The following is a 25,976-nucleotide window of genomic DNA, read 5'->3' on the forward strand; positions in this document are numbered from 1 at the left end:
GCTGCTTAGCAGCACTCCAGCAGGACGGGAGAGTAGGGACTCCAGGTTGGAGCCTGTGCTGGTCAGGCACGCCAACAACGACGACCTCTGCCTCTTGTTTCAGCGTTAGCTCTAGCGTGGGCATCATGGCCATAAGGTATAGATCACCGGCGGAGGGCTAACAGGGATACCATGCAGATAGAGGAGAGAAGAGAGAGAGAGAGAGAGAGAGAGAGAGAGAGAGAGAGAGAGAGAGAGAGAGAGAGTGTGTGTGTGTGTGTGTGTGTGTGTGTGTGTGTGTGTGTGTGTGTGTGTGTGTGTGTGTGTGTGTGTGTGTGTGTGTGTGTGTTGTGTCGTTGTTGTGTGTGTGTGTGTGTGTGAGGGGGGGGGCAGCCTGGGACAAGAGCCGCGGATCTCTAATTAGACGCGCAACACATGTAACACGCCGTGAGGAAATGCTCATCTGATTTGCTCTACAGGGCGCTTTGGTTGGGGCTTTGAGCAGTTTGAAATGGTCTCATTATGAGTGCAATAGAAGCTCTGAAATGGTACCGACCTAATGGGTGGTTGTTCTTCGAAGTAGTGGTAGATCACATGACTATATTGCGTGCACAAACACACAAACAATCTCTGATGTCCACCGCACTCTCATCATGGCAGATTACCCAGCCCACTCTGACTGATGTGCAAAATAGTGCTGGTGAGACCGACACGTACATATTCGAGCTAGGGCTTGCCCTTATAGTCTGGCCGGTGGGGGAATGGTGTGAAGGTAGTGGAGGAGGAGACGGTGGATGAGGAACCCAAGTGGGTTAACTCTGATGCATTTGTCGAACTCTTTTGTCTTCTCAATGGCAGCCAGGGCACACAACTTGGAGACCATATCCTGTAAGCCTACCCTTGCACGTGATCCGCCTTCCACATGAACTGGCGGACATGTTCGTGCTTGGTTCGGCCGCGTCGTTGTGTTGATTTTCTATCTCCATATTCGGCTGTTGGGCAATGAGAGTCGTCGTGGCAGTATGGGGGTACACCTAATGTGGTGGGCTAAGGCGGGTGTTTGCCTCGAGCTCGAGGCTGCGGCATTAGAAATTCAATATCACACGCCTGGTTTCGACGTTCGAAGCTGCCAAAGAACGGAGATAGCAGTTTGTGATCGACTGGCGTGGTAGCTGCCTATTGCAGCCCAGTTATTGTTGCTCTTGTTTAGGAAGGCTAGGCTGTAAGTGGTCGACCGTCCCGACGTAGACCGAGCGGGAGACACACCTGGGTACTTACTCCCCAGTCGCAGGACTGTATAACATACCGCTCACAATTCTGCCTCCCGTGGTGGTGGTGGTGGTGTGTGTGTGCGCGTGCATGCGCGTACACGTGTGTGTGTGTGCTTGCTGGTGCATGACTGCACATTTGGAAGGAAGCTCCTATAAAATTATGTGATGCCGGTCGCGCACGTGTACGCATATCGGGGCACGTGTGAGGGACTGAGAGGTGACCGCATGCACACATGTACATAATCATTTACATGCGGTAATGCCATTAGTACATTATACTAGAGGGTATGTGTGCACTACACTTATCGCTGCACGCACGTTTAGTACACCTGCGAACTTGTGCGCCTACGAGCACTAGAATGTTCACTGGGAGCATGGCACAAATTATTTGACTCACTCCCTAAATTCCATTGCGCAGCCCTGTAATGTGCAAGATTGTAGATATCTGTTGATTATGGAATTTTCAATCAAAGCATTAGTTATTCCCTCCGCCTTACACATCGTCCGTATCGTCACACCGCGTATATCTAACAGCATTGGCTCTGTCTGCAAGCGATCATCGACGTGTGAACTTCCCACTAGCTTCATGCAGTCTGCACCACACAGACTACAGACATGCAATTCATATTCACAGTGCAGAATATCACCGCCATCTCTCCTGCCCAACCACCGCGTGATGGCTGGGATTCTTTGCTCGAACACTCTAGCATAACCGTGGGTGGATAATGCTCGAAAATGGCAGATTCTGCTCGAAAAGCAGGGAAATTGGCAGAACCATAAAAACTTAACGGCAGGCACTTCCTTGAATTCTACTCCATTTCTTTATCCACATATCCAAACCGCGTACCGTGCATGAAACGTACCAGAAACAAGTACCAAGATCATTTTGGTACTTTTCTGTCCGCCAAATATGTCTACCGCAGTTATCCGTCAAGGGCCACCCTAACACGTCATGTCCATGTCATCTCTGAAGGTCTAGTGCTGGTTACGTTGCCGGTGACTTATCCCCTAGGATATCCCACATCACCAGCCAGAGACTACACTGATGTAGTCAGCAACTACAAGCTCTCTGTGCGATAGGGAGAAAGAAAGTGATGTGCGATGGCAGCTTCGAACGTAAATCAGCAACGTCGAGCTGCCCTCAGAGCATGTTGATATTGTGTCAGACAATCATGCCATGTAGATCTACAGCTCAGTACAGGTACGTGTTCGTGTAGATCTACAGTAGTAGGTCTACATGTGCCAAACAAAATACACGAAACCGAGAGCGACGATTTCAGCACCAGAATCCAGAGCAGGTTGACTTACACTTTACAGGCTAAACCTTTCCGTACCAAGTCTAGCCCACCGGTACCCTCGCTAGGAGTAGGACTCCATCAAGCCAAGCTTCCAACTGCTAACCTCTACTCCCGGTTTTTTTATCACCTTGCGCGCCAAAAGTGAAACCACCAGTACCACTAGTTGCACTGGCACTGCACCATCGCTGCAGCGCCTAGCATTGCACTCTTGATAAGTAGCACCTGTGTCAGTGTACGGAATGATGGCTGTCGGGTTCAGCCCAAGACCCCCCCCCCCCGGGTTGGTCGCTGATGGGCAGTGATCATGGTGATGTTCGGCTGGCTAGCTGATGTCTAACTGTTGACATACATACACACATGCATGGCATGCAGAGGATACTAAAATAGTGTGCATATTATAATAGCGATAGGACGGGAGCGACGGGAGCGACGGTCCAAAAGTTTCTCGCTGGGCAGAACAGAAGGCACCTGCCCGCCCAGCTTACTATCTATATCAGCCAGGTCTTATCGCCACCCGTCCATGAGCGAGCTGTTCCGGCAGGCAACGGCAGCGCAGATCGCGCCGACATCATGCTGCAACGGCAGCCAGCGACACCATCATTAGCAGCCGAACCCCAGCAGCTACAAGCTGCAAGCTCGCACCTAATCAGTGGGTGATATCTACGCAATGGCAGCAAGCAGGGGCCCTGGCAGAGAGACGCAGCATGCGGCGGTCACTACATGTACTGGCGCACTGGAGTGGAAGGAACCTTGTCGTTCCTACCGTTATGCGCAGCTCTCTCCTTCCACACAGCAGAGCGGAGAACAAAAGAGAAGAAGCAGAAATTGAAGAAGAAGAAGCCCATGCTCTCTCGTTGTAGCGAGTGAGAACTTTGACCCTGTTCGACCCCTGTGTGAAGTAGGTTCCGGAGCGGACCAGTAACGTACACGGAACAAAGGAGAACATGGCAGTTGGTACATTACCCGTGCTTGTTCTCGTGGCGGCGCTCGCAAGTAGCGCGCACTCGGTCAGGTAAGCTAATTGTTCTAATTGTCCTCACCTGTACCAACTTGATTCGCTGGACTTCCTGAACATAATGGCAGTCCCTCACAGCGCGAGAGTGTTTCAATTCAGGGAGGGCGTGTGTGCGCCGCGAATAAGCTCGGTCTCGACGGAGGTCCGGTGGGAAGTGCTCTCGAGCCAGCGGCCGTATGGGGGAGGTTCTAGCCAAGTGCATGCGGGGAGGATTCGTTCCACCACGAGTAAACCCCAAGCACCGCTCACGGTCCCTCGGAACACCTGCGTTCAAGGGCACACAATGCCACATTCTGAACGTCACCTCTGTGGGTTGTTGTCGATGACCAGAGGGCATACTGGGGTCATGTAGTTCTTCAGTAGCAACAACAAACAACGTGGTAGGTTTTGCCATGCATGCCTGAGTATGAACTTCAAGCGTATACAGGTACACAATGTCATAGGCTTTGCCATACATGCACACATTCCAGCAAATGCAATGTTCGCATGACATTCTATGGGCGGTTAGTGGATTGTGTTGCTGCAGGCTCGCAACACTCTTATAACATGATTACCACTAACCAACAAAATCAAGCTTCCAGCAGAGCAGTTCTGCACTTGAAACTGAAACTGTGTTTTTTAAGTACTCGGATGGTGAGCCAAGGAAATATTATTAAAATTGAAACAAGGAAAACCGTGCTGCACAAGCTCGCTTCCTTGCCATGGAATGTCGCAGTACTCCTTGTCAGTCTGGTGCTACCTTGTGCACGTCTGACTGTTCAAAACCTGGTTTAGTTGGTGGACTCTAATGCATAACTTGTGCCCCATCGTTTTCCTTGTTTCAATTTTGATTGTGTCTTTACTGTTCACGTTCCCCTGTCTGTGTACAACACAGTCACTGGAGAGCAGGACAGTTCAATCAGGAATGCTCGGCTACGTGCGGAGACAACGGTGTTTACACACGCACCGTACGGTGTGCCGACTCCACGGGACGTACTATACCCGACGCCCAGTGCAGTAGCCCTGACAAGCCCAGCCAGACAGCGCCGTGTGGACGGGTAAGCGGATGTGCTGCGTGTGTACCGTATTTCCCTGGGGTATACGCCTTCAAGAGCCGTCTGCTGGTCTGTACAGTTTCTAGCCGATGTACTGTACATTGCTACTACATTGTATATCCAAGACTGATATAACATGATTCTGGGTCAGCAAAAACAGTACTTTATTACCCATAGTACGTTGTATCCAGAAAATGATATATCCATAGTTTGTTGTATCCATTGTTTGTTATATCCAGAATATGATAATTATATCCATAGTTTGTTATATCCAGAGTATGTTTCAGTAAGTTTAGTTAATTAAACCTGCCCTAACCGGACGCCGTTGCTGCAGCGGAAACTGTCCTGATATGGCAGGATCCCACTTGATCCAGGGATGCCCGTTCGATCCATTGCACTTTGGTGCATGACAATTGTTCCAGTTAATACAGGATCCCGCTTCATTCCGGGTCCAGGAAACACAGGTTTAACTGTACTTTGTCAAGGGCGTTTGACACGGTACGGTCACTACGGTATTGACCGTACCCCTTTTTGCCCCAGGTACCCCATGAATCAATAAAATACACTGATCTGGGATCTAAAATTCCAAAATATTCGGCTCAGCAACCCCTCCCCCACAAGTAAACTGTACTTCAGATCGCTGACCGTAGCACACTAAAATACCTTCCGACGCCCCTGCAGTTGTATATGCAGTTGTATACTATCCATACATATAGTACAGAGGCAATAGGCCTAGGTTCTGCGAAAGTGCTCAATAGCTGATCCGGGCAGAGCGGCGTACACAAAGGCACACAATGAACAACCTTGGGCAAATTCCGTTGTGACTCAGAGTTTCATTGCTGAACCAATCATCAGACAACGACAGTGTTTGTAGTCTGATGATTGGTTCAGCAATGAAACTCTGAGCCACAACGGAATTTGCCCACGGTTTTCATTATGTGCCTTACAAGCAGGGGCAATGTCGGAAGGTAATTTAGTGTGCTACGGTCAGCCATGTGAAGTGCAATTTACTCATGAGGAGGGGTGGCTGAGCTGAAAATTTTGGAAATTTAGAGCCCAAATCAGTGCGTTTTTTTGATTCACGGGGCACTTGGGGCAAATAGTGGTACGGTCAATATACCGTAGTGACCGTACCGTGTGCGACACCCTGCATGTAATATGTTGTATCCATGGTAGTTAATACAGAACTGTTTCCCTGTTTCCAATTTCAACCGTTCTCTGTGGATGTTCCGTGTACATGTGTATTGTGCAGGTGCCATGCGGGTCTGAACTTGGACAGACTACTCCTGCGCCAATCCCGTGCACTGGATCCTGCACCACAGGTACCGACCATATAGATGCACATGTCTACAGTCGTCTCCTGATATAACAAACACCATTGTGAATTAGTTCTTTATAGCCAAAGGTTGTTATAACAGACGTGCACTCACACCATACAAGCAGCAAGTCGTGACTGGCAAGTGGTTCATGACAGTATGAATGCACTTGGTTTACATGCGACCCTACCATATTTGATTCGTTTTTAACGAAAACTGTTCGCGATGAAGGGTCAATTTTGTACGGGTTCAAACAGGGACATGGACAGGAGTTCGCTACATCACGAAATTCGCTATATGCGAGTTCATTATAAGTGAAGTCGACTGTGTATACAAGTGCCATATTTTCTGGAGTATAAGCCGCACTGGAGTATAAGCCGCACTGGAGTATAAGCCACACTGGAGTATAAGCCACACTGGAGTATAAGCCACACTGGAGTATAAGCCACACTGGAGTATAAGCCACACCCAGATGTTTGTCATAAAATACAGACATCCACCCTGTACTTCACGGTTCATCTGCAGTGGCGGATCCAGAGTTCAGCTGAGGGGAGGGCGCGGGTAATATTCATGACAGGGAACCCATGCGGTACTTGTATTTTGTACACATTACGACATAGCGGCTATTTTAAGTCATAGGCTTAGCGGTTATGTAGAATTACTATTTTAGCACATGCACTCACTCCCACTTTTTCAACCACTTCATTGAGGACTCTGGCTGTAGTAGAACATAGCCGTACTACGTTGAATTGTGTAAAGATAGTGCTTCAAAGCTCCAGACATGCTGAGATCGAGAACAATGGCAAAATGATAAAATATACGATTACTTGGATGGCCATGTCCAGCAGTAAGAATGGAAGATGAGGTATTCACCTCGGGTTGATCCTTGTCGATGCAATGTAGGAAACGGGACGCACGGCGCACAAAAAACGCCTTCCTCGCCAGCCTTTCCGGAATAGGCAAGCCACTCAAACCACTTCAGTAGCAGCGAGTGAGTGGAAGTACCGGTCTTTCGGCGGTTGTCGGGATAATCCCTAGATGGCAACACCGTCTGCTTACCAGGCTTCCCGGTTCCCAAATTTGTTGCGCTTTTCTGCATCGCTGAGAGTTGCACCGCCAATAGCTGCATCAACAGCATCCGAGTAACTTCGCTGCGTAGCAGTGCCACCAGCCACATTCGTGACAGTCACAACGTCGTCATCTGCGATAGTTTCAACAGGTAAACGCTCCTGACTCGCATCACTACTACTGACAGTCCCACCATCGTCGTCAGAATCTACTTCGGATTCCATCTGGGGAAGATCAGAGTCTGAGCAGACCTCGATCTCAGGATCTTCGCGGTGGTCCGAATTCTCCTCCAAAGACGGATCGCTGGACTGAGCAGCTGACGAAGAGCAAGTTCGCCTCGCGAAAAATCCATGGAGAGTTTGTTGGCTCCCTAGCCGCTTGGGCGGGCGGTGCGCCATCCCCTTCCCCTTCACCGACTTAGCTATACAAGTTGGTCAACTGAATACTAATTTCAAAACTAAAAGTCAACCAAAGTCTAAGAGAACAACTATTCCGTGTTCAGAAGAACTTTCATATCTGACACTAGAAACTACTTGTCACAGCATGTGCAAACACTTGCGCAACTGCCCATGTGCATGCACTAAAAACATCGAACTGTTTGAGGGGAGGGCGCGCGCCCACCGCGCCCTCCCCTAGATCCGCCACTGATCTGACCATCGTAGTACAGGCGACACCGACTTTTCTTTTTTTTACAGGGTCCTGTGTGTCGCTGGGTACAGGGTCCTGTGTGTCGCTGGGTACAGGGTCCCGTGTGTCGCTGGGTTCAGGGTCCCATGTGTCGCTGGGTACAGGGTCCCGTGTGTCGCTGGGTACAGGGTCCCGTGTGTCGCTGGGTACAGGGTCCCGTGTGTCGCTGGGTACAGGGTCCCGTGTGTCGCTGGGTACAGGGTCCCGTGTGTCGCTGGGTACAGGGTCCCGTGTGTCGCTGGGTACAGGGTCCCGTGTGTCGCTGGGTACAGGGTCCCGTGTGTCGCTGGGTACAGGGTCTGGCAAACACAAAGTTTACTGTGTATTATGATCGGGGTTCTAGTGACCATGTTCACAGACCTCTGCTACTGTCTTTGTTGTTTCTGCTTTCCCGGCAGCGCCATCGACCACCGAGCCACCAATCGGCTCCCAGTGGAGACTAAGCAACACGTACTCGCCATGCTCGGTGACCTGCGGCGGAGGCAATCGCACACGGGCAGTGCGATGCGCAGACAGACTGGGCGAGACCATCGACGACTCATTCTGTGCCGGCACCGAGAAGCCGGTCTATCTAGAGCCATGTGCTGAGGTATGTGTCATGCACACTTTGCATACCGTAATGTCGCGTAATAAAGCCGGGCTTATTTCTGTAGAAGCCGATGTCAGGGCTAGGCTTCTATTCACATCAGGCTTCTATTCAAACCAGGTATTTCTAACTTTCTATGTGTGTCAACACTAAGACCAGGCGTATGTGCTGACGGTGTATCTTGAAAAACAGGATTCTATTCAAAACAGGCTTCTATACAAGACAGGCTGTAATACATGACACTACGGTAAACATGTGTTGGCCAAAACTTTGCTCCGGTGATGACCTAACCAACAAGACCGGTTCCGGTGGACCTGCACGTTGAGTACAGTAATTTCACAAATTTTCGGTGTACTTATATTGTCGGTACTTTCCGTGCATCTGTTTCATACCTAAAATTTCAATACACCGAACAAACACTAACACACATAATCCAATAGGGAACTGTTTCTCCATACCTAACATTTCTGTTCACCTAACCTGGCCAATTGCCCTCATACCGAAGATATTGAGCACCTAGGATTTCTGAAATTAGAGTGTTTTGTGTCTGACTCCGGAATCATTTCTGTGTGTTCTGTCCGGCATGGCCAGGCTTCTTGCATGCCATTCATGGTGAACCTGACGGACTGGTCGCCGTGCCGACGGTGCGTGCACACGCGCTACATGGAGTGCCGTCAGACAGACATCGAGGGACACACGCGCACGCTGGGCATGGAGCACTGCGGACGCAACGGCAGCCTGGAGCAGCGCTTCTGCGCACGACGCCGATGCCGTGCCATGTGGGTTCCCGGCCAGGCAGACTGCTGCAATGAGTTCCTCTTGGCGAGGCCACATCGCTGCATGGAGTTTGGCGTGCCGATCAGTGACTCCGTGTGCGAGTTCCATGGCATACCCCTGCCCATACCGCGGGCATGCACTACCACAGTCGTCTGCACAGACCGTAAGGGTGAGAATATAGATTGTATCAGCGTGAGTGTGTGTGTGTGTGTGTGTGTGTGTGTGTGTGTGTGTGTGTGTGTGTGTGTGTGTGTGTGTGTGTGTGTGTGTGTGTGTGTGTGTGTGTGTGTGTGTGTGTGTGTGTGTGTGTGTGTGTGTGTGTGTGTGTGCATGTATGTGTGTCTTCTACTGTATGTCCTCCAACCTTGGGTGTCGTTGCGAAAGTTTTTTGTTGTCCCTGAAACGAACATTTAGCATTTCGTATTCGGACCAAAATCCTTTTCGGTCGCGTTAAATTTTCGCCTGTATGGAACCTGCCTGTGTGCGCTGTCATGCTGTATCAGGCAAATACATGTTTCATGTATCATGTGTGTGTGTGTGTGTGTGCGCACACGCGCGTGCATGTGTGTGTGTGTGCATGTACATGTATGCGAACATATGTGTGTATATTCACATGACCTCGGCATTGTTCCTTCCTGGTTCTGCTCAGCACCGCCAACACAGTCACCAACACCGGTCACTGCTGACGTTGGAGCTGCCCTGCCCGGACCGGGACAAGGTGTGTACCCGGGACCACATGGTGCAAGTACTCAAACACCTAGCTCAGACGGTCCCGCAGCGGGTGATCCCTCCGCGCCAGCACAACCAGCTCACCTACCGTTCCCCGGCCCCTACCCAATGCCCACGTATAGCCCACAGCAACGGCCAGTGTCCGGACCGACTTACCAACCACCCTTTGCTGGTGCCTATCCCACTGCTCCGGGACCTGGGCACGGCTTCCCGGGTGAACAGCAAGCAACCGCCTACCCCGGACAGACTGCGCCGCCAGCCCATGGCACTGCCACTGGGGATGGAACCCAAGAGACACCGGTCACCCCAACCTCTCCTGGACAGCCCATGCCTACCCAATACCCTGGTCAGGTCCTTCCCCAGCCAACTTTGTACCCAGGACAGCCAATGCCAGGCCAGCCAATGCCAGGACAGCCGACCCTCTACCCAGGACAGCCACTGCCAGGACAGCCTACCCTCTATCCCGGACAGCCAATGCCTGGACAGCCGACCCTCTACCCCGGACAGCCAATGCCAGGCCAGCCAATGCCAGGCCAGCCAATGCCTGGACAGCCGACCCTCTACCCAGGACAGCCAATGCCAGGACAGCCGACCCTCTACCCAGGACAGCCACAGCCAGGACAGCCAATGCCAGAACAGCCTACCCTCTACCCCGGACAGCCAATGCCAGGACAACCTACCCTCTACCCCGGACAACCAGTGCCCGGACAGCCTACCCTCTACCCCGGACAGCCAATGCCAGGACAACCTACCCTCTATCCCGGGCAGCCAATGCTGCCAGGCTATCCGCAGCTGCCTGGCGACCAACAACAGCCCTGGCCACCGGTCCAGCCTGGCGACCACATTGCCCCAAACCCTGGTGGCACCACGAAGTACCCGGTACCCGATCATCCGACAGCCGACAGCACTCACCCGACACCCGGGTATCACACTAACATGCTGCCCCCGGTGACGCCGAAGTACCCGGGATTCCCGGCACCGTACCCGGCATACCCTGGTGCTGCCCTGCCAGTCTTTCCAACACCGGATCAGCAGCAGCCCGGCAAACAGCCCGCAGGTGGTGTGCCACCCAACCCGGGCGTGAACTATCCGCAGTACCTGCAGCCCGGAACGCCACAGCAAGGCTCCGACACCGTCAAGGTACGCTGGTGTATGCTGGTGTTGTTGATCCTGAAGTTTGTGTTAATGTGCTGGTGTGAAAAACAAGCTGTCTACTTATTGGTGTCCTGGGTGTATGTTCACTCGTAGGTAGGGGATTCCGGGTTGCCTGTCATCGGGTGGTTCAGCGTACATTGAATTCGGTCTTATTTCCGCGATTTCTTCCAAGTCTTCCTCCCGTCTCAAACGGGGAAACCCATGTGACCAGTTTGAGGCAGGGAGTCAAAAAAAAACTTACGGTTGCCATGAGACTCGGTCTGAATTTTCCACGCCCACATGAACACCAGCGCGGTCTAGAATCAAGGCGCAGTGAGCAAGTAAAAGTGCAATTTGGTTTGGCTTGCAGCCACCATCATGTTCCTGAAGAGACTTGTGTCGAAAACCCAATTTACGTTCCTAAAGAGACTTTTGTTCGAAGCCCCCTTGGTCCTAAAGATACGGAGACTTGTGTGGAAACTTGGAAAGCCACCTCCTTTATGTTGCTTAGAGACTCGTGTCGAACTGGAGCATAATCACAAAGGATGAGTCTAGGAGAATGCAACATTAAAAATAGTTTTGGTAGGCGCCTACTGTAGGCGCCTACTCAGAGTGTACGTTGTCACTACCAGTGCATGTACGTGACGTGAAAGCCAGTGAACAGGCTGGCCTGGGCTTGCAATGAACATTGCAACTTGCAAGTCTGGCTCGACTTGCATGTTTCGTGAAATGTTGGGTTAGGCACCTCCGTTGCGAATGCATTGATCTTTCCTACAAGGTAAAACTGAACATTCAGCCTTGTATGGTGAAATGTGCAAATGCACATTTCAGTTAACGAGAACATGGTGCTCTCTCTCTCTCTCTCTCTCTCTCTCTCTCTCTCTCTCTCTCTCTCTCTCTCTCTCTCTCTCTCTGTCTGTCTCTCTCTCTGTCTCTCTCTCTGTCTCTCTCTCTGTCTCTCTCTCTGTCTCTCTCTCTGTCTCTCTCTCTCTCTGTCTCTCTCTGTCTCTCTCTGTCTCTCTCTGTCTCTCTCTGTCTCTCTCTGTCTCTCTCTCTCTCTCTCTCTCTCTCTCTCTCTCTCTCTCTCTCTCTCTCTCTCTCTCTCTCTCTCTCTCTCTCTCTCCTTCTCTCCTGTGTTGCCTCCTTCCGGACTTCTCCTAATTTCTACAGCAATTCTTCCCTGACCTCTATCCAACCGCATTCCCTGCCGGTGGTGAGGCCGCCGCAACAGAATCCAAAACCAGTACCACTGACAGTAGCAAGGGTAAAGTTGCTGATAAGAACTCTACAGCCTCCAAGCAGAACTCCACGGTTCTGATCGGTGGCGGTGGCGGCCTCTACGGTGACACGCCCCACAACGAGACCAAGAAGACGGACACGTCTGCATGTGCACCAGCCTATCAGGCCTCGGTGCTGATGGTGGTATCGCTGAGCGCGCTGGTCGTCGTGGCCGAGACCCTGGTCTCCACGCTGGTGTTGTTCCGGGTCTGCTGAAAGCACCAGGATGTACGCATTCGACGCGAGTCGCGTTGTATATTGCGGAGCATAATGACAACAGTACGAAAAGACCACCACATAGAGGAGTTGCTGCTTTCGTCACACAATAATTATTGAGATCAGGAGGGCTAGACATCTCAGCAGCACTGACCATGACTATTCATTGGAATTCATTGGGAATCAAGACGTAATAGTGTACTGCGAAGTAGCTGAATTCTAGAATTGTAAACCAAACATTCGCGAAGTATTCGGCAAATATACGCAACTTTATGAAATCAAGTATATGGACATGATAGTGCAAATATTTGATTGCCTGTCTAGCGTACCGATTTGATTGCTGTATTCATGGCTTGTGTTGGTGACACGGAAAGAACCCCAGCAGCTTTCCAACTGCGAATTTTACACTGCGAGCGAGTTGGAATCTAAGATTTACCTTTGCAGACTTCATTCTCTGCTCCCCCTCTTGAACTGAATACTATAATTATTATATCAAACAGAATAGCTTAGATAACAATGTTACATGATAAAACTAATCATTTTCCGTGCTGGCTACATCCCATCACTATTGTTTATCACTGGCATTGATGAAAAACAGCTATACTGATTTGTAAGTTAGCCGGGCGAAAAATGCATGCTTTCTCCTTCATTTCTCATCAACTGCTGCTTGTATATTCTTTTAATTTAAAAAAATTATAGCAAGAGTAATTATTATTGATGAGCTTAGGAGCTTACTTGCTCTTGCGTATACATTATGTATATTTTGCTGACCTACCCACTGTATCCAGTATCCACACAAGATTCTCAGATGCATGTACGAACTGCATGCATGGTATACTAATCGCACTACATACACACAATCATGTCATTACAGTGTAATAATAACATGCACATACACACGCATGCATGCATGTACACACTAATAATAATAATTTTAGTATGACCCTTTCCCTGTCCACATGAAAGCCATCCAACAATTGCACAAGCAAAAGGCAAGACAAGGCGGTTTTCTGTCCAGTATCTTACATCACAACGCCGTAAAGTAGCTAAGTAGCGCCTAAATTAATACCTCCCTGAGCAATATTGCACTGAGGTTTTCCGCCATCTGTCACATGCACACAGTATTCAGCCATGAATGAAAAAATAGGAATAAACTCTCCGCGTACGCGCGTCTATTTTGGAATACTTTTCTCTCGCATGGTGAATACTTGGAACTTCTCGAAATCCTGGCGCTGAAAAATTGCCATCAAAGGTACTAAATTCAGTGGTGAAATTAGTGCTAATTTCAGCGTGGAAATCACTGAAGAAAATTTCCAGTGATGAAATTTAGCACTGGAATCAGCACTAATTTCAGCACGAAAATGAAAATTTGCTGGAAAATAAATCATCGCGATAAAATTAGTGCTGAAAGCAGCGCGAAAATGAAAAAGTTCAGAAAAAATAAATCACGTTGCTAAAATTAGCGCTAACTTCAGCGCGAAAATGGAAAAAATCAACAAAAAATCACAGTCTTGAAAGTATCGCTGAAAGCAGTGCGAAAATAATCATCGCGATAAAATTAGCGCTGAAAGCAGCGCGAAAATTATAAAGTTCAGAAAAAATAAATCACGTTGCTAAAATTAGCGCTTACTTCAGCGCGAAAATGGAAAAATCACGGTAATGAAATTAGCGCTGAAACCGGCGCTAATTTCAGCGCGAAAATGAAACGAAGTCAAGAAAATAAATGCCGGTGACGAAACTAGCGCTGGTTTCTGCATGGCATTTGAATGGATCATTAAATTATCTCCCAACGAAGAAGGGTTTCGCATCGAATTTAGGATCATTGACCAAGGCTAGAGGAAAAAACCACCCAAGTGACACATCACAAACCTATGATCTACAAGAGCGTCTGATGCCTTCAGCATTACATAATAAATGCTGCATCACTGCATGCAGTACACACAAGCAAAACAGTAAACAGTGTGCGCAGAAATGAGCACACACAAGAAGGACTCACAATCTAGAGTAACTGCATGACGTTGACAGGCTGTAAACCTGCGCACAACAGCTACCGGTAGATCATACCGGTACGGCAAACTCAAACAAGCATAAGTCAAATCCACACTGAGCGGCCGTCCCAGCACAGTGGAGTGAACCATACAGCACGACATATCAGCTCCAGAGAGATCCGGTCTAGCTCTATACCCGAGCATGAATTGGTTCACATCATTTAAATAATTTCATACATAAATCAAATGTCATACCGAAGAGAGAGAGAAAAATATGTACAATTTAGCAACGACGAGCGAGGAGAGAAAGAGCTAGAGAAACAGATGAAGGATGCGGAAAGAATAGAAACAAGCCCGACAAGCAGCCGGAGCTTTTCATGATAATGATGATGGCACGGGAGAGGAGGACACAGGCAGCAGAGGACACTGCTGAACAAGTTCACAACGAGACTACGGGGCAAAATAGCGGTGGTGACGAGCAGCAGCAGCAGCAACAAGAGCTATAGAAGGCAATGAGCTAACAGAACACTACCGCTTATAGGCCGAGTTCATCCAAATGAGGTGCTTCGTTCAGGTTTCCGTGCTGCACGAGCACGTGCTTGCTCTGAACAACAGACTGGGCAAACTGCAACACACCAACACAACACACACACACACAGGGCAATTCAAGTAAGCAGTGAATCAATGGAGATTCAACAAACACTCTGTCTATACCAAAGTGCACTTCACAAGAAAGGAAGCAGGAAGAGAAGACCAAAAACCATCCACGCAGGAACACGGCGAAAACAGGAAGATGGGTAAGTACATGTACATGTAATCATAGGGTTTAGGAGGAAAGTGTGAAAGCTATGCAGCTATGCAGGCTCAGAATGTACACGCCCACACACGTGCTTGGCTAGTTAATAGAAATACTAGCAAACCCAGCCCGCCCACCCACTCAGATGCAATGGTCGTGTCAGAACTGCTGACAGCATTCGCAAAGTGAAGGCGTGCGAGAGAGAGAGAGAGAGAGAGAGAGAGAGAGAGAGAGAGAGAGAGAGAGAGAGAGAGAGAGAGAGAGAGAGAGAGAGAGAGAGAGAGAGCGACAAGATACCCCTTAGCCCCGGTGCTCTGTACTTACGCTCTTGACGTCCTTGAGTGTAACGGCCTCAACGCGCTCTGCGACCTTCTCGGGAACAAGGTACTTGCCACCACGGTACATGACCTGAACACGAGGAAACAAACACACAAACAAACAAACACCCAATCAAGTTATCAAGCACAGTGTGAACAGGGGAAAGGAAAAATTCATATGCCTAACGACAAAACAAAGCACCGGCTGACAGATACACACACACGCACACACACACACACACACACACACACACACACACACACACACACACACAGTCATGCACCTGTCAAAGCAGCACCACGTGTGGGAGCAGGCTGCATAAAGTGGAGAGACAACAGTCATCATTGTTACATTGGGCACTGGCGTTTACAGGGTCAGGCAAAACCTCTTCAAGAGACACGGTCAACATTTGGGTTTAGTCTGAGCTTACATGTATATAAGCAAGTCATAGTGGATCTCAAGTAGGACAACACAATATCAGTTAGGGAAAATGGAGTTCATCGCTCACAGCATGAGTGACGGATCATGGGAATCGTGATGGTCACAGTATCGCACTGCTTCAGTACAACGCGTAACACCCGTTTTTACTGTATTCGGCGTCAAGAATTAAGTAAGCGACAAACTGCACTGTCCCGATAGCCGGAGTAGGACACTCTGGTGTAGCCTTGGCATGGTGTGTAGTGAGAGTAACTAACCTGGTATGCCATGTCTTCCACAATACCAGCATGGCTCTCCTGCGTCTCAGCAAGGTCAGCCTTCAGCTGAGCCCTGGAATGGACAAAACGGGGGACAAAGGCATAACACACACAGCGACGGAGTGCTTAGTATGCAGAACACACAGACAGGAATAGGGAAATACCCTGCATTACTATAGAAGGCAGAGCTCTTCAGGACGCAACAAGCCAGACAAGCACCTGCACAGAACACAGTGACGTCACTTTCAAAGGTAGATACCACACTGAATGGATTCTCCTCGAGGCTGGACCCGAGTTAGTAGCCTTTCTCAATGCAGGCAATCCTGGCCTTGCGATGAGCATAGCTAGTGTTCGGAAGCTCATGTTGGACTCGGCACAACCCAGGAAAGCTGTCGTGCCACACACACCATGTACCATGCATACGCCCGTTGCAAGAGAAGCGCGCAAATCTGCAAATGCACTGCACCCGCAGAGGTTCTCTTAGCAAAGGTAGTGGACAAGATCTGAATGAAACAGATCAAACTAGCTCCAGATAACTGCCTAATCCACACAACTGGCGAAGCATGTGAACACACACACACACCATGCACATATTCGAGCCAGTGCAGCTGCATTCACCAAGAACACTGTGACACAGGCATAGCAGCAGCACACAATGAGAAGGTGACATACTTGGCCATCTTGAGCTCCTTCTCTGTGACACCAGAGCTGGCCCGGGTGAACTCAGCGGTGGCCGCCTTCAGTACCTGAAAGAAAAGAAAAAAAAGAAAAGAAAATTATGGTTTACGTTCAACACTGGCGTGACAACCATGAAAAAGACGCAACAATAATCCCTCATCTCCACCACATCTACAATATCTGTGTGCACCACGATGAAAAAGACACAGCCATTATCCTTCATATCCAACACAGCCAGTCTGATATGAGCGTCCCTGCAACGGTATGAATATACGCAGTGCAGGAATATGATCAGCTGGCTTCATCCAACAGTATCCACATATTGTGCCCATACTATCAAAGAAGAAGGAACACCGGTGGGAAAGTTTGTTCTTTTGTCTTTGATAGAGAGGACCAATAATTGATAGTCAAGCAGGAGAGAGGGGCTTACATCGCGGATCTCGGACTTTCCAGCCTCGACCTGCATGCCAAAGAGACCGGCATCGGAGAAGTTGATGTTGAGAGAGCTGACAGTGGGTGGAGCCGAGGCAGTGCTGCCAACAGCTTTGTCAGCGGCCACCTGCAGCCTACAGGAAACGCGGTGAGAAAGAATTAGTTAGAATACAATTAAAACAGAAACAACACACCCAGATGGTGTTCAAAAGAAACCACATAATTATAACAATACACAGATAACATTCACGGTCGCAGCCACACATCATCACAACACTCTTCAGACGGTCTCTGGGCTACAACAACCAGTAATAAAGACTAGTGTTTAATATCCGACTTTCGGGCAAGGCCCATCTTCAATCTTCAGGTCACAGCTACAACGATCTAAACCCCTTGGGCCGTTCACGATCTATTGTTGTGCAGTGCGTGCCTAACAGGAGTGTAACTCGCTCAATTCTAAACGTAATTCAACAGTCTAACGACCTAGATGGTAGCAGAGATGCTCAGGAGTCTTCTCAAACAACTCCAAGGTCTCTCGGATGATAGAGAGAGAGAGAGAGAGAGAGAGAGAGAGAGAGAGAGAGAGAGACACACACACACACACACACACACACACACACACAGGGGGGAACATCAACAGTCATGTCAGAATCACTCCCACTTACCTGGAGGTGGAGACACCGCTCTCCAGAGGAGCGTTGGAACCCAACATACGCTGGAACAGCAGAGAGCTGATGTGCTGCTTCTCGTCGGTCAGGCTGTGCACACATACACACACACGCACACCAGTAGCAGAAACAGGAAGCAAAGGGCTCAAAAAGAACATAGCACACAGGCAACATGGGTGATGATCACTTCCACCATTAATATGGCACAATCCATGTTGTGCAAAAACAACCGCACTATCTCTATCCCAAGGCATGTGAGAGAGTGCGGTGGACATGACAGTGATCGGTATGGCAAATTGGAGGTGTACCATAATGGCGGTTCTCTATATTCAGCAGGTTCACAACCGACTAATTGCAGTTCAACTTGACTGACATTTTACTGGCAAGGTCAATACTGGCTACTTCACTGGCAAGCACGACCACTAGCTGAGGACCTACACATACGTCAGGACACAGTCAGCCACCAGCCAAAGAAGCAGCAGCAACACAAGCAGCAGCAGCAACATAAGCAACACAAGCAGCAGCAGCAACACAAGCAGCAGGAGCACCACAAGCAGCAGCAGCAGCACCACAAGCAGCAGCAGCAGCACCACAAGCAGCAGCACCACCACAAGCAGCAGCAGCAGCACCACAAGCAGCAGCAGCAGCACCACAAGCAGCAGCAGCACCAGCACAAGCAGCAGCAGCAGCAGCAACACACACACACACAACACGAGCAACAGCACATTGCATTCGGTGATGGCCTACCTGGCACCCTGTCCAACAAGGCCGGCAATGACTGTGCTGTCGCCAGTCTGTATTCTGCTCTCATAGTTTCCCGTGGTGAACTTGCTGGCACCCTGTGCTTGCTGAGTGAGAGGGTCACCCTTGGGCAGGTTGTAGAGGCCGTGGCGAGTGACGGAGGTGACCAGGTCGTCGGGATGCACACCAGCGGCGAACACGCCAATGTTGCTGCCGAGGTAGCGACGCTTGTGGTATGCCACGCACTGGGCGACAAACCAGGGCAACAAGAGAGACAACAACGAGAAAGAGATTACATTACAGTAAAACCTGTCAAGGCAACCACCTGCCCTAGAGGACCACGGGATGGTGTTTACAGTCAAAGGACCCTGGACAAGGAGGCCACCTGTTCAGAGAGGCCACATTAGGAAAGTCCCTTGAGCGGTGGGCTTAAACAGGTTCACTGTACATCTAGAGTGGTGGCAAGTGAAATCAGACCCCAGCTGGGTGCGCTGCTCACATTGCAAACCCCAGGACGAGCTTGTACACTACCAAAAAGAGGCCACTAGAATCGGTGCTGCACCCGAGCACCAACATCAGTGATCAGATTTCAGTTGCCAGCACTGTACAAACCTACAGATAGCACTGGCCCAGGGACTCTCTCTCTCTCTCTACTCCCAGAAGCAACCCACAGTATCCTGGCTCACTATGCAATCCTCTACTGCACTACTGTGGCAGATTAGCACTGGATTGGAAGCCAGCCCTTCTACTGATGTGATATGATGCTCATGTCTTATCACGTGACTATTACGTCATATATTTTGCCTGTGTATTACGTCACAACCAGCATGCGCCATCTTGGACTAGTCGCCTGAAGTGCAGGCTTGGCTTGGCTCAAATGCCCTCGTTGACACGGCATCTATTCAAGAGCGGCTCTCATCTTCTCAGCATACCTTTATGATCTGCACTGCCATCAATACGTCACACGGGCCACCACCCCGGAACTACTAGCATTGGAATTGGGGTTTTCGTTTGAGACGGGCGTCCATCTCTAACATAGTCATCACATAGGGATGGGGGAGGGGGCTTTTATATTCAAGAGGAGATTCTAAACGGGTGAGTATGATAGCTATGCACCGTAATCAGCCAAGTTTACATGCTGACAGAGATGGAAAGGGCGAATGGAGGCAATGAGTGGTACTACCCAGCCATCTGCCATACAACAACAACATGGACATTTATCGCTTGCTGGATGTGTGCATAATTATGCTAGAGGTAGGGGTATCAGCGAACGCACTGCGCAGCCCATCTGCGCAGGTCAGCCTGGCCCACTACGCGCGGCCGACAAGAAAACTCATGAACACTTTCATTTTTTTGCAAAATAAATCGTGCGAAGAAGATGCACGGAATGGCTGAAAACTAGGCTGAGGAATAGTAGCATCCAGAGACTCTCAAACAAATTCATGGTCCATCGCTTCTGACAATGGCAGCGAAGACATCAGGGAGCTGATTGCAGCAACTCTCTACCAAGCGCGAAGCTGGTTACTCACCAGCGAGAAATGCAAGTCTGATTTTGGAACGATCCAACCAGGGAAATTCCTTGAAAATTGGCCTGAACACCTCTCATACTGGTGTTTCACGATGTGCAAACTTTCAGAGAAATCGACCGGGGAGAACGTGGTGAGTACGTGTGTCCTCGAGTATCGCGTATGATTTGAATGGTCGCGGGGACAGAAGAACAGTAATTTTACGACTCCCAGCGGTGCAAACAGACCGCGGCCATGTTTTCTCTGTCGGCCACGATCACGTTCAAAAAATCGATGACGCAATGCATGCGCAGAGGTCTGCGCAGTGCGTTTGCTGACATCCCTACTACAGGAGAACTGCTGAATGTGTGCATAATACAGGAGAATTGTTGCTTACGTGCTCTTCATCGACATTTCCGACGCGATGGTCGGGGCAGAACACGGACTGGCTGAGACCACCACTGCAGAAAGTAAATGAAGATGAAAACATGCTTTAGTTTAGAAGAAGAGCGATAATGGACTAATGCTGCACTTACTACCCCGCCCGAGCTGCACATAGCAATGACTGACACTTTCACAACTTGTAATTATAACTATGTGTAAAGAGATGGTCAATTTTTTATAGTTTGAGGGTATGAAAAGGGAAAGGTCTGAGGAAGGGGGGGGGGGGGGGGGCGGGCGGCGGCGGCAACGTATCACACATCTACGCAGACGAGGAGATAACGATCTTAGAATTCATTCACGTTCCACTTGTAATATAAGGTCATGTCATAGAGTAATGCCAAGAAGCAAGCAGCACAGCCTCAGTGAACTGGGGCTTACCGGAAAGCGTGGTTCTGCAGAGCGTTTATCACAGCTACAGACAACAGAGAAACACACACAGACAAGGCAAACAAACAATACGATCAGATACAAACAATTGAAAGCCAAGAAGGACAGATACAATAGCAGCAAAATGGGCACAAGGCAAATGTGTCTCCCTTGAGTGAGTGAGAGAGAGAGAGAGAGAGAGAGAGAGAGAGAGAGAGAGAGAGAGAGAGAGAGAGAGAGAGAGAGAGAGAGCGAGAAAGAGAGAGAGAGAGAACGGGGAGAGAGAGAGCGAGAGAGAACGGGGAGAGAGAAAGAGAGCGAGAAAGAGAGAGAGAGAGAGCGAGAGAGAACAAGAGAGAGAGGCACAGAGAGAGGGAAAGAGAGAGAGAGAGACAGACAGAGAGAGAAAGAGAAAGGGACAGAGAGGCGCTTGTTCTTACATCCAGCACGGTTGTTGACCAGGCCACCGTTGTCCTGTGCAACACGCTGACGGGCATCGATGAGACGAGCGGTGAGACCATCATGCTCAGCAGGTGTGTAGTGAACCTGACAAAGAAAGGAATGAAAAACAAGCACAAAGCATGAAGGACAAGAGACAGAGATCCACCAACGGCTGCTAGTACATTGAATGCCACTACGAGCAGACCCACAGACAGCTGAATAATGAAGCAGGGCCAATCTCTCTGTCAACCTGAATGTATTGTTCGATTTTTCGAGCGCAGCAACACCTTCAAAAGCAGAGAAAAAAGTCACGAAGTTTTTGTTTCAGGAGGAAGTAGCACCACAAGCAGCGGCAACCCCGGCCAGCAGTAGCAAAGAACTGAACACAATGTACATCGACCGACCTCCCAGTTGTAGATCTTCGGTGCAACGATGGTCTGGCACATGACGTCCAACATGTTGTCACTGTACAGTAGCATGGCAGAAAGAGCAACACCAGAAAGACACGTTCATGCACACTAATCAGTGACAACCATAGAGCATGCTTTCGAATGTGTGTTGAGCCAGGCAGCGCACCCACAACCCCCTAGATAGTAAACTTTACAGAAAAATTGCTCTCAGCACTTCATGTACTGGCTACTTCACTGGCAAGCATGACCACCGCCACCTATTGGATTACGTGTGCCAGTGTGTGAGCAAGCTATTGACAGTGTTTGGCATGAAACAGATGTACCGAAAGTAGCGAAAATAAAAGCACACCAAGAATTGGTGAAAACACAGTACTTACACATCGTCCTTCAAGCAGGTGCCGGAATAGACGATGGACTCCCGAGTACCGGTGCATCTGCAAGCACACAAACATAACAAACAAATGTTTGCTTTCTACTCAAGCAAGCATGATTGGGCAAAATTTAAAATTTACTCGCAGCCCGGGCAAAACACAGGAAACAGACTTCCTACGCACAATAGAGATGAAGCTCAGACCAGGAGAGCATCCGGCAAATACAGCCAACAGCATGGTGTATCAGCAATGTGACACTCGAGTCAGGGCTTTGAAGCTCCAAAGCATTCAAAAGAGAACTACAAGACACAACTAGCACAATGAATTCTGAAAGGAGCAAATGAGACTGACTCGACTGTGCACGCTAGTAAAAAGCTATTGGTTGGGAAGGGTGATGACTTGACACCCATTAGGTACAAATGTCACACACACACCCCGGCCACCCATTAGGTACAAATGTCACCCCCACCACCACACACACACACACACTCAATGGTGAGTAAAGGCTAAAATGCACGGCCATGTAGTGATGTAGGTAACGTGGAAGAGCGAGAAGTAATCACCCGAGACCTCCTAGCAAATTGGCAATGAAAAGCAAGGTGGCACTGGTGAAGAACAGTATGCATTGTAAGTGAGGGGTACCACAACTCTTAGAATGCCCACACGCAACAGAAACTGCAAGAGCTCGGGCCTAGGGTGCGAAGAGTCACAGGCAACACGGCGTGTAAATGCGGGGAAAGCGTAGACAGGTCACACACACACACCACACACACACTTGCAGAGATTCACACAGACACACACAAATGCAGCGAGAGAGAGAGAGAGAGAGAGAGAGAGAGAGAGAGAGAGAGAGAGAGAGAGAGAGGGGGGGGAGAGAGAGAGAGAGAGAGAGAGAGAGAGAGAGAGAGAGAGAGAGAGAGAGAGAAAGAGAGCAGGTACTTACGAAAGCTTCATGCCGTACCACTGGGGCAGACAGGTCATGTAAATGGCGGTGTGCTTGTCAGTGGACTGTACGGAGGTGGAACAAGGTAGGACACACACACACAGCAGATAGTAGGCAGCGTGTAAGGTGAAGCTCAGTAAGTTTAGCAAAGAGGGCGCAATACAATGGGAAAGACCCGCATTTACAGATGATCATGGCAGCAACTGTTAGGGTTTCATAAACAGTGAGTGTTGCTAGTAAAACTGATCAATTATTTTGGTGGCCGGGCCTGGAGCGACCTTTCAAAGAAAAGCTGCAGCTTAACCTGTGTTCCGCATAGGTGACCCGTTGTCAGTCTTTAGCAACCTGTTGACTCGGGTCTGAAACTACAGTGGCATCAGACCTGTGACAAAAGACTACCTGTCTATGAGACCAGGCATCAAACTGGTGACGAAAGACCAGCTGTCAATAAAGCCGGGCTCGTGTGCACCACTGTACCATGCAATCTCGATTCTTGTTTGACTACCTGCCAAGGTTATCACTCTACTAGGGCAACCACGTGTCCCAGAGGACGGCACGGCCCAGGGTCAACTGGTGTTCTCGGCAACTCGCATCGCCAAAGTTAATGGAAAGACCAGCGAGTGAGGACAAAGCATGCCGGGGTGCTTTGAGCAGTCAGGTCTGCGTGTACGCACGTGTTGAACAGCACGCTATGTGTTGTACGCACTGTGCCTTCTTACCTTGTATGCCAGACGGCGCATGAAGTGAGCAAGGCCCTCCTCACCGGGAAGCTCATAACGGCTGCCGGCCTTCACCACAATGTTGACCGTGCAAAGAGGAGAGTTTGAAGTGGTGGCGGCCACATAAATACCGTTGTTAAACTCACTCAGCTGTGTACAGCAGCAACAACAAGAGTGGAGCCAGAAATATAACACCATGAGAGCATATCTAACAAGTTAACAGCTTGGGCGAAAGAGTGACCAGAGGTCAAACAGATGTGTGTGTGTTTGCGCGCGCGCGCGTATGTGTGTGCGCGTGAGTGAAGACGCGTGCAGTATCTGTCCATGGGAATTTTCGTGTTGATCGTACCTTGGCCAAAACAAAATGCAACAAATTCCACAGCCATTCTCTTTCCGGCCCTTTGAGCCACTACATCACCCATGGAGGTTATACAAAATTATATTACCGGTGTTTTGCATCATGGTGGTGGGCCACTGGATGCGCTCATGGGTGCAATGTCTACGGCACAGGTCGGCAGATTCGAATACAGTGTGAGTCAGCAGTTTCGCTTGACCCAGTGCATTGCCATGCTGCGACTTCGCTACTCCCTACGAAACCCACCTCGACTATGATCTAATTGTAGAACCTCTAAAGGCACCAGTTTCAAGGTAGGTATGTGGTGTGTGTGCATGTGTGTGGTGTGCGTGCGTGTGTCTGCACGCGTGTGTGTTTGTGCACGTGTGTACAAGGGAATTTTCCAAATTCTGGGCATTCTCAACATATTATTTTTGTATCTACATTACAAATTGTACACTGAGTCAAATTGAATTGGGACGTCTCAGGGGTTGAATAGGAGTAGACATGGATCGCATGCACACCTCTTACAACTACCTACAATGTCTGTAACACACCCACACACACACATCCTCCATGTTGGACACATCACTAATCTTAGTCTTTGTGTGTTGGACCGAATGAATGTTGTTGACCCCTTTGTACGCATGGCTATCATCCGTCTACAGTGTAGATCTACCTTGCTATCAACGGCATGACACGCATAATGTCTTATTCTTAATGAGCCAGTCAAGCAAGCTGTGAAGGATAATTTTCACTCTGAAAGTTTGTACAACGTAGTCATACTAGTACTCAGGGAATTTTTATGGCCTCCACTCCAGGGTAACTCGAGGAGAACAAGAATGTGGAGACCTCTCCGGATAACACCCTTGCATGTAACACTGTTACACGCCATCGCCAACATGGTGCGAGGATTGTGACGTGTGTCGCGCCGTGCTATAGTATAACAGCCTCAGCAAATCAAACAATTTTCTATGCATTTTTACTCTATCCTCACGGAAATGGAGTAAATAAGTTCGCGAACAAACTGGGGCTTTGACAAGGTTTATGTGCACGTCTATCACACGTTTCAGGAGTTCAACCATGAAGATAGTAGAGTGTAGCACCTTGGTCGTTCCTGTTGTGACTAAACATTACTTGTACCCCCGAAATTCAACATACCTTACGCTCAGTTGGAGGAGCTACCTGTCCAACCTGTGCCGTGTTGGGCAGAGGATCGATCAGACGAAATGCTGCATCAGAAGTGCTAGCATGGCGGCAAGCGCTCACGAAGCGGGCCGCCTGTGAAAGCCTAGAGCTAGTCCTCAACATTATGTCTCTCTTTCTCGTCTTGCTCCTTTCGACAGCAAGATCAAAAGCTAGCCGAGCTCGGGGGCGCAGCATACACTGCGCTCGTTGCCAGGGTTCGAGGCGGTCCCCGGCGCATGCGCAGCAGTCTCCTGTAAGGGGTTTTCCCCAGATTGGAGAAAAGATTTTGACAGTTATTCCAGATTTGAGATTGTTTATGACCTGTTGCCAAGACATCAATGCAAAAAGGGAAAGATTTGGCGCAAATTCCACGGTTTCAGAGTCCGAAACTATCAATATCTCCGTTTTGCATTCCGGCCGCGGCGCGGATCCGAGGAATCCACTTCTGGGCAAGCATGTTGTTTCGGAAAATTCTCAAACTGAAAAAGACAAGGCTGAAAGGGGAAAGGCTGTTCTCTCCTTTCTATTTCTAAGGCTAGGTGCACTGGACC

At 49.3% G+C, this 25,976-nt stretch overlaps 2 protein-coding genes across 3 annotated transcripts; one reads left to right on the top strand and one right to left on the bottom strand.

Annotated features, from left to right (window-relative positions):
• Positions 1–3,173: 3,173 nt before the first annotated feature.
• LOC135824849 (mucin-1-like) lies at positions 3,174–13,171 on the top strand. 2 transcript variants are annotated; one of them, XM_065337571.1, is made up of 7 exons: positions 3,174–3,560; positions 4,438–4,600; positions 5,850–5,919; positions 8,067–8,257; positions 8,846–9,200; positions 9,681–10,900; positions 12,065–13,171. In XM_065337571.1, the coding sequence occupies exons 1-7, from the start codon at positions 3,493–3,495 to the stop codon at positions 12,386–12,388; spliced, it is 2,391 nt and encodes a 796-aa protein (XP_065193643.1). In that variant the 5' UTR covers positions 3,174–3,492; the 3' UTR covers positions 12,389–13,171. The 2 variants fall into 2 exon arrangements, with proteins under 2 accessions (XP_065193643.1, XP_065193645.1); XM_065337573.1 differs by having other exon boundaries at positions 8,846–9,194.
• Positions 13,172–14,554: 1,383 nt separating this feature from the next.
• Positions 14,555–25,619, bottom strand: LOC135824850 (cytochrome b-c1 complex subunit 2, mitochondrial-like). Its single transcript, XM_065337574.1, has 15 exons — positions 25,399–25,619; positions 23,904–24,053; positions 23,185–23,249; positions 22,248–22,304; positions 21,865–21,925; positions 21,460–21,565; positions 21,032–21,065; positions 20,607–20,670; positions 18,711–18,949; positions 17,961–18,053; positions 17,294–17,429; positions 16,858–16,931; positions 16,186–16,258; positions 15,497–15,580; positions 14,555–15,001 (listed from the first exon to the last, which is right to left on the bottom strand). Exons 1-15 carry the CDS (start codon positions 25,546–25,548, stop codon positions 14,912–14,914), a joined length of 1,476 nt encoding a protein of 491 aa, XP_065193646.1. The 5' UTR covers positions 25,549–25,619; the 3' UTR covers positions 14,555–14,911.
• Positions 25,620–25,976: the final 357 nt, after the last annotated feature.

Source organism: Sycon ciliatum, chromosome 9 (assembly GCF_964019385.1).
Source record: "Sycon ciliatum chromosome 9, ocSycCili1.1, whole genome shotgun sequence".
In the NCBI taxonomy this organism is placed as follows: domain Eukaryota; kingdom Metazoa; phylum Porifera; class Calcarea; order Leucosolenida; family Sycettidae; genus Sycon; species Sycon ciliatum.

Bases quoted from the DNA above. Each gene is read 5' to 3' on its own strand.
- LOC135824849 (XM_065337571.1), top strand. From the start codon at position 3,493: ATGGCAGTTGGTACATTACCCGTGCTTGTTCTCGTGGCGGCGCTCGCA. The intron at 3,561-4,437 runs GTAAGCTAATTG...TGTACAACACAG, and splicing joins AGTAGCGCGCACTCGGTCAG to TCACTGGAGAGCAGGACAGT. The intron at 9,201-9,680 runs GTGAGAATATAG...GGTTCTGCTCAG, and splicing joins CGTCTGCACAGACCGTAAGG to CACCGCCAACACAGTCACCA.
- LOC135824850 (XM_065337574.1), bottom strand. From the start codon at position 25,548: ATGTTGAGGACTAGCTCTAGGCTTTCACAGGCGGCCCGCTTCGTGAGC. The intron at 24,054-25,398 runs GTATGTTGAATT...TGCTGTACACAG, and splicing joins CTCCTCCAACTGAGCGTAAG to CTGAGTGAGTTTAACAACGG. The intron at 18,950-20,606 runs GTAAGCAACAAT...TTTGTCGCCCAG, and splicing joins GAAATGTCGATGAAGAGCAC to TGCGTGGCATACCACAAGCG.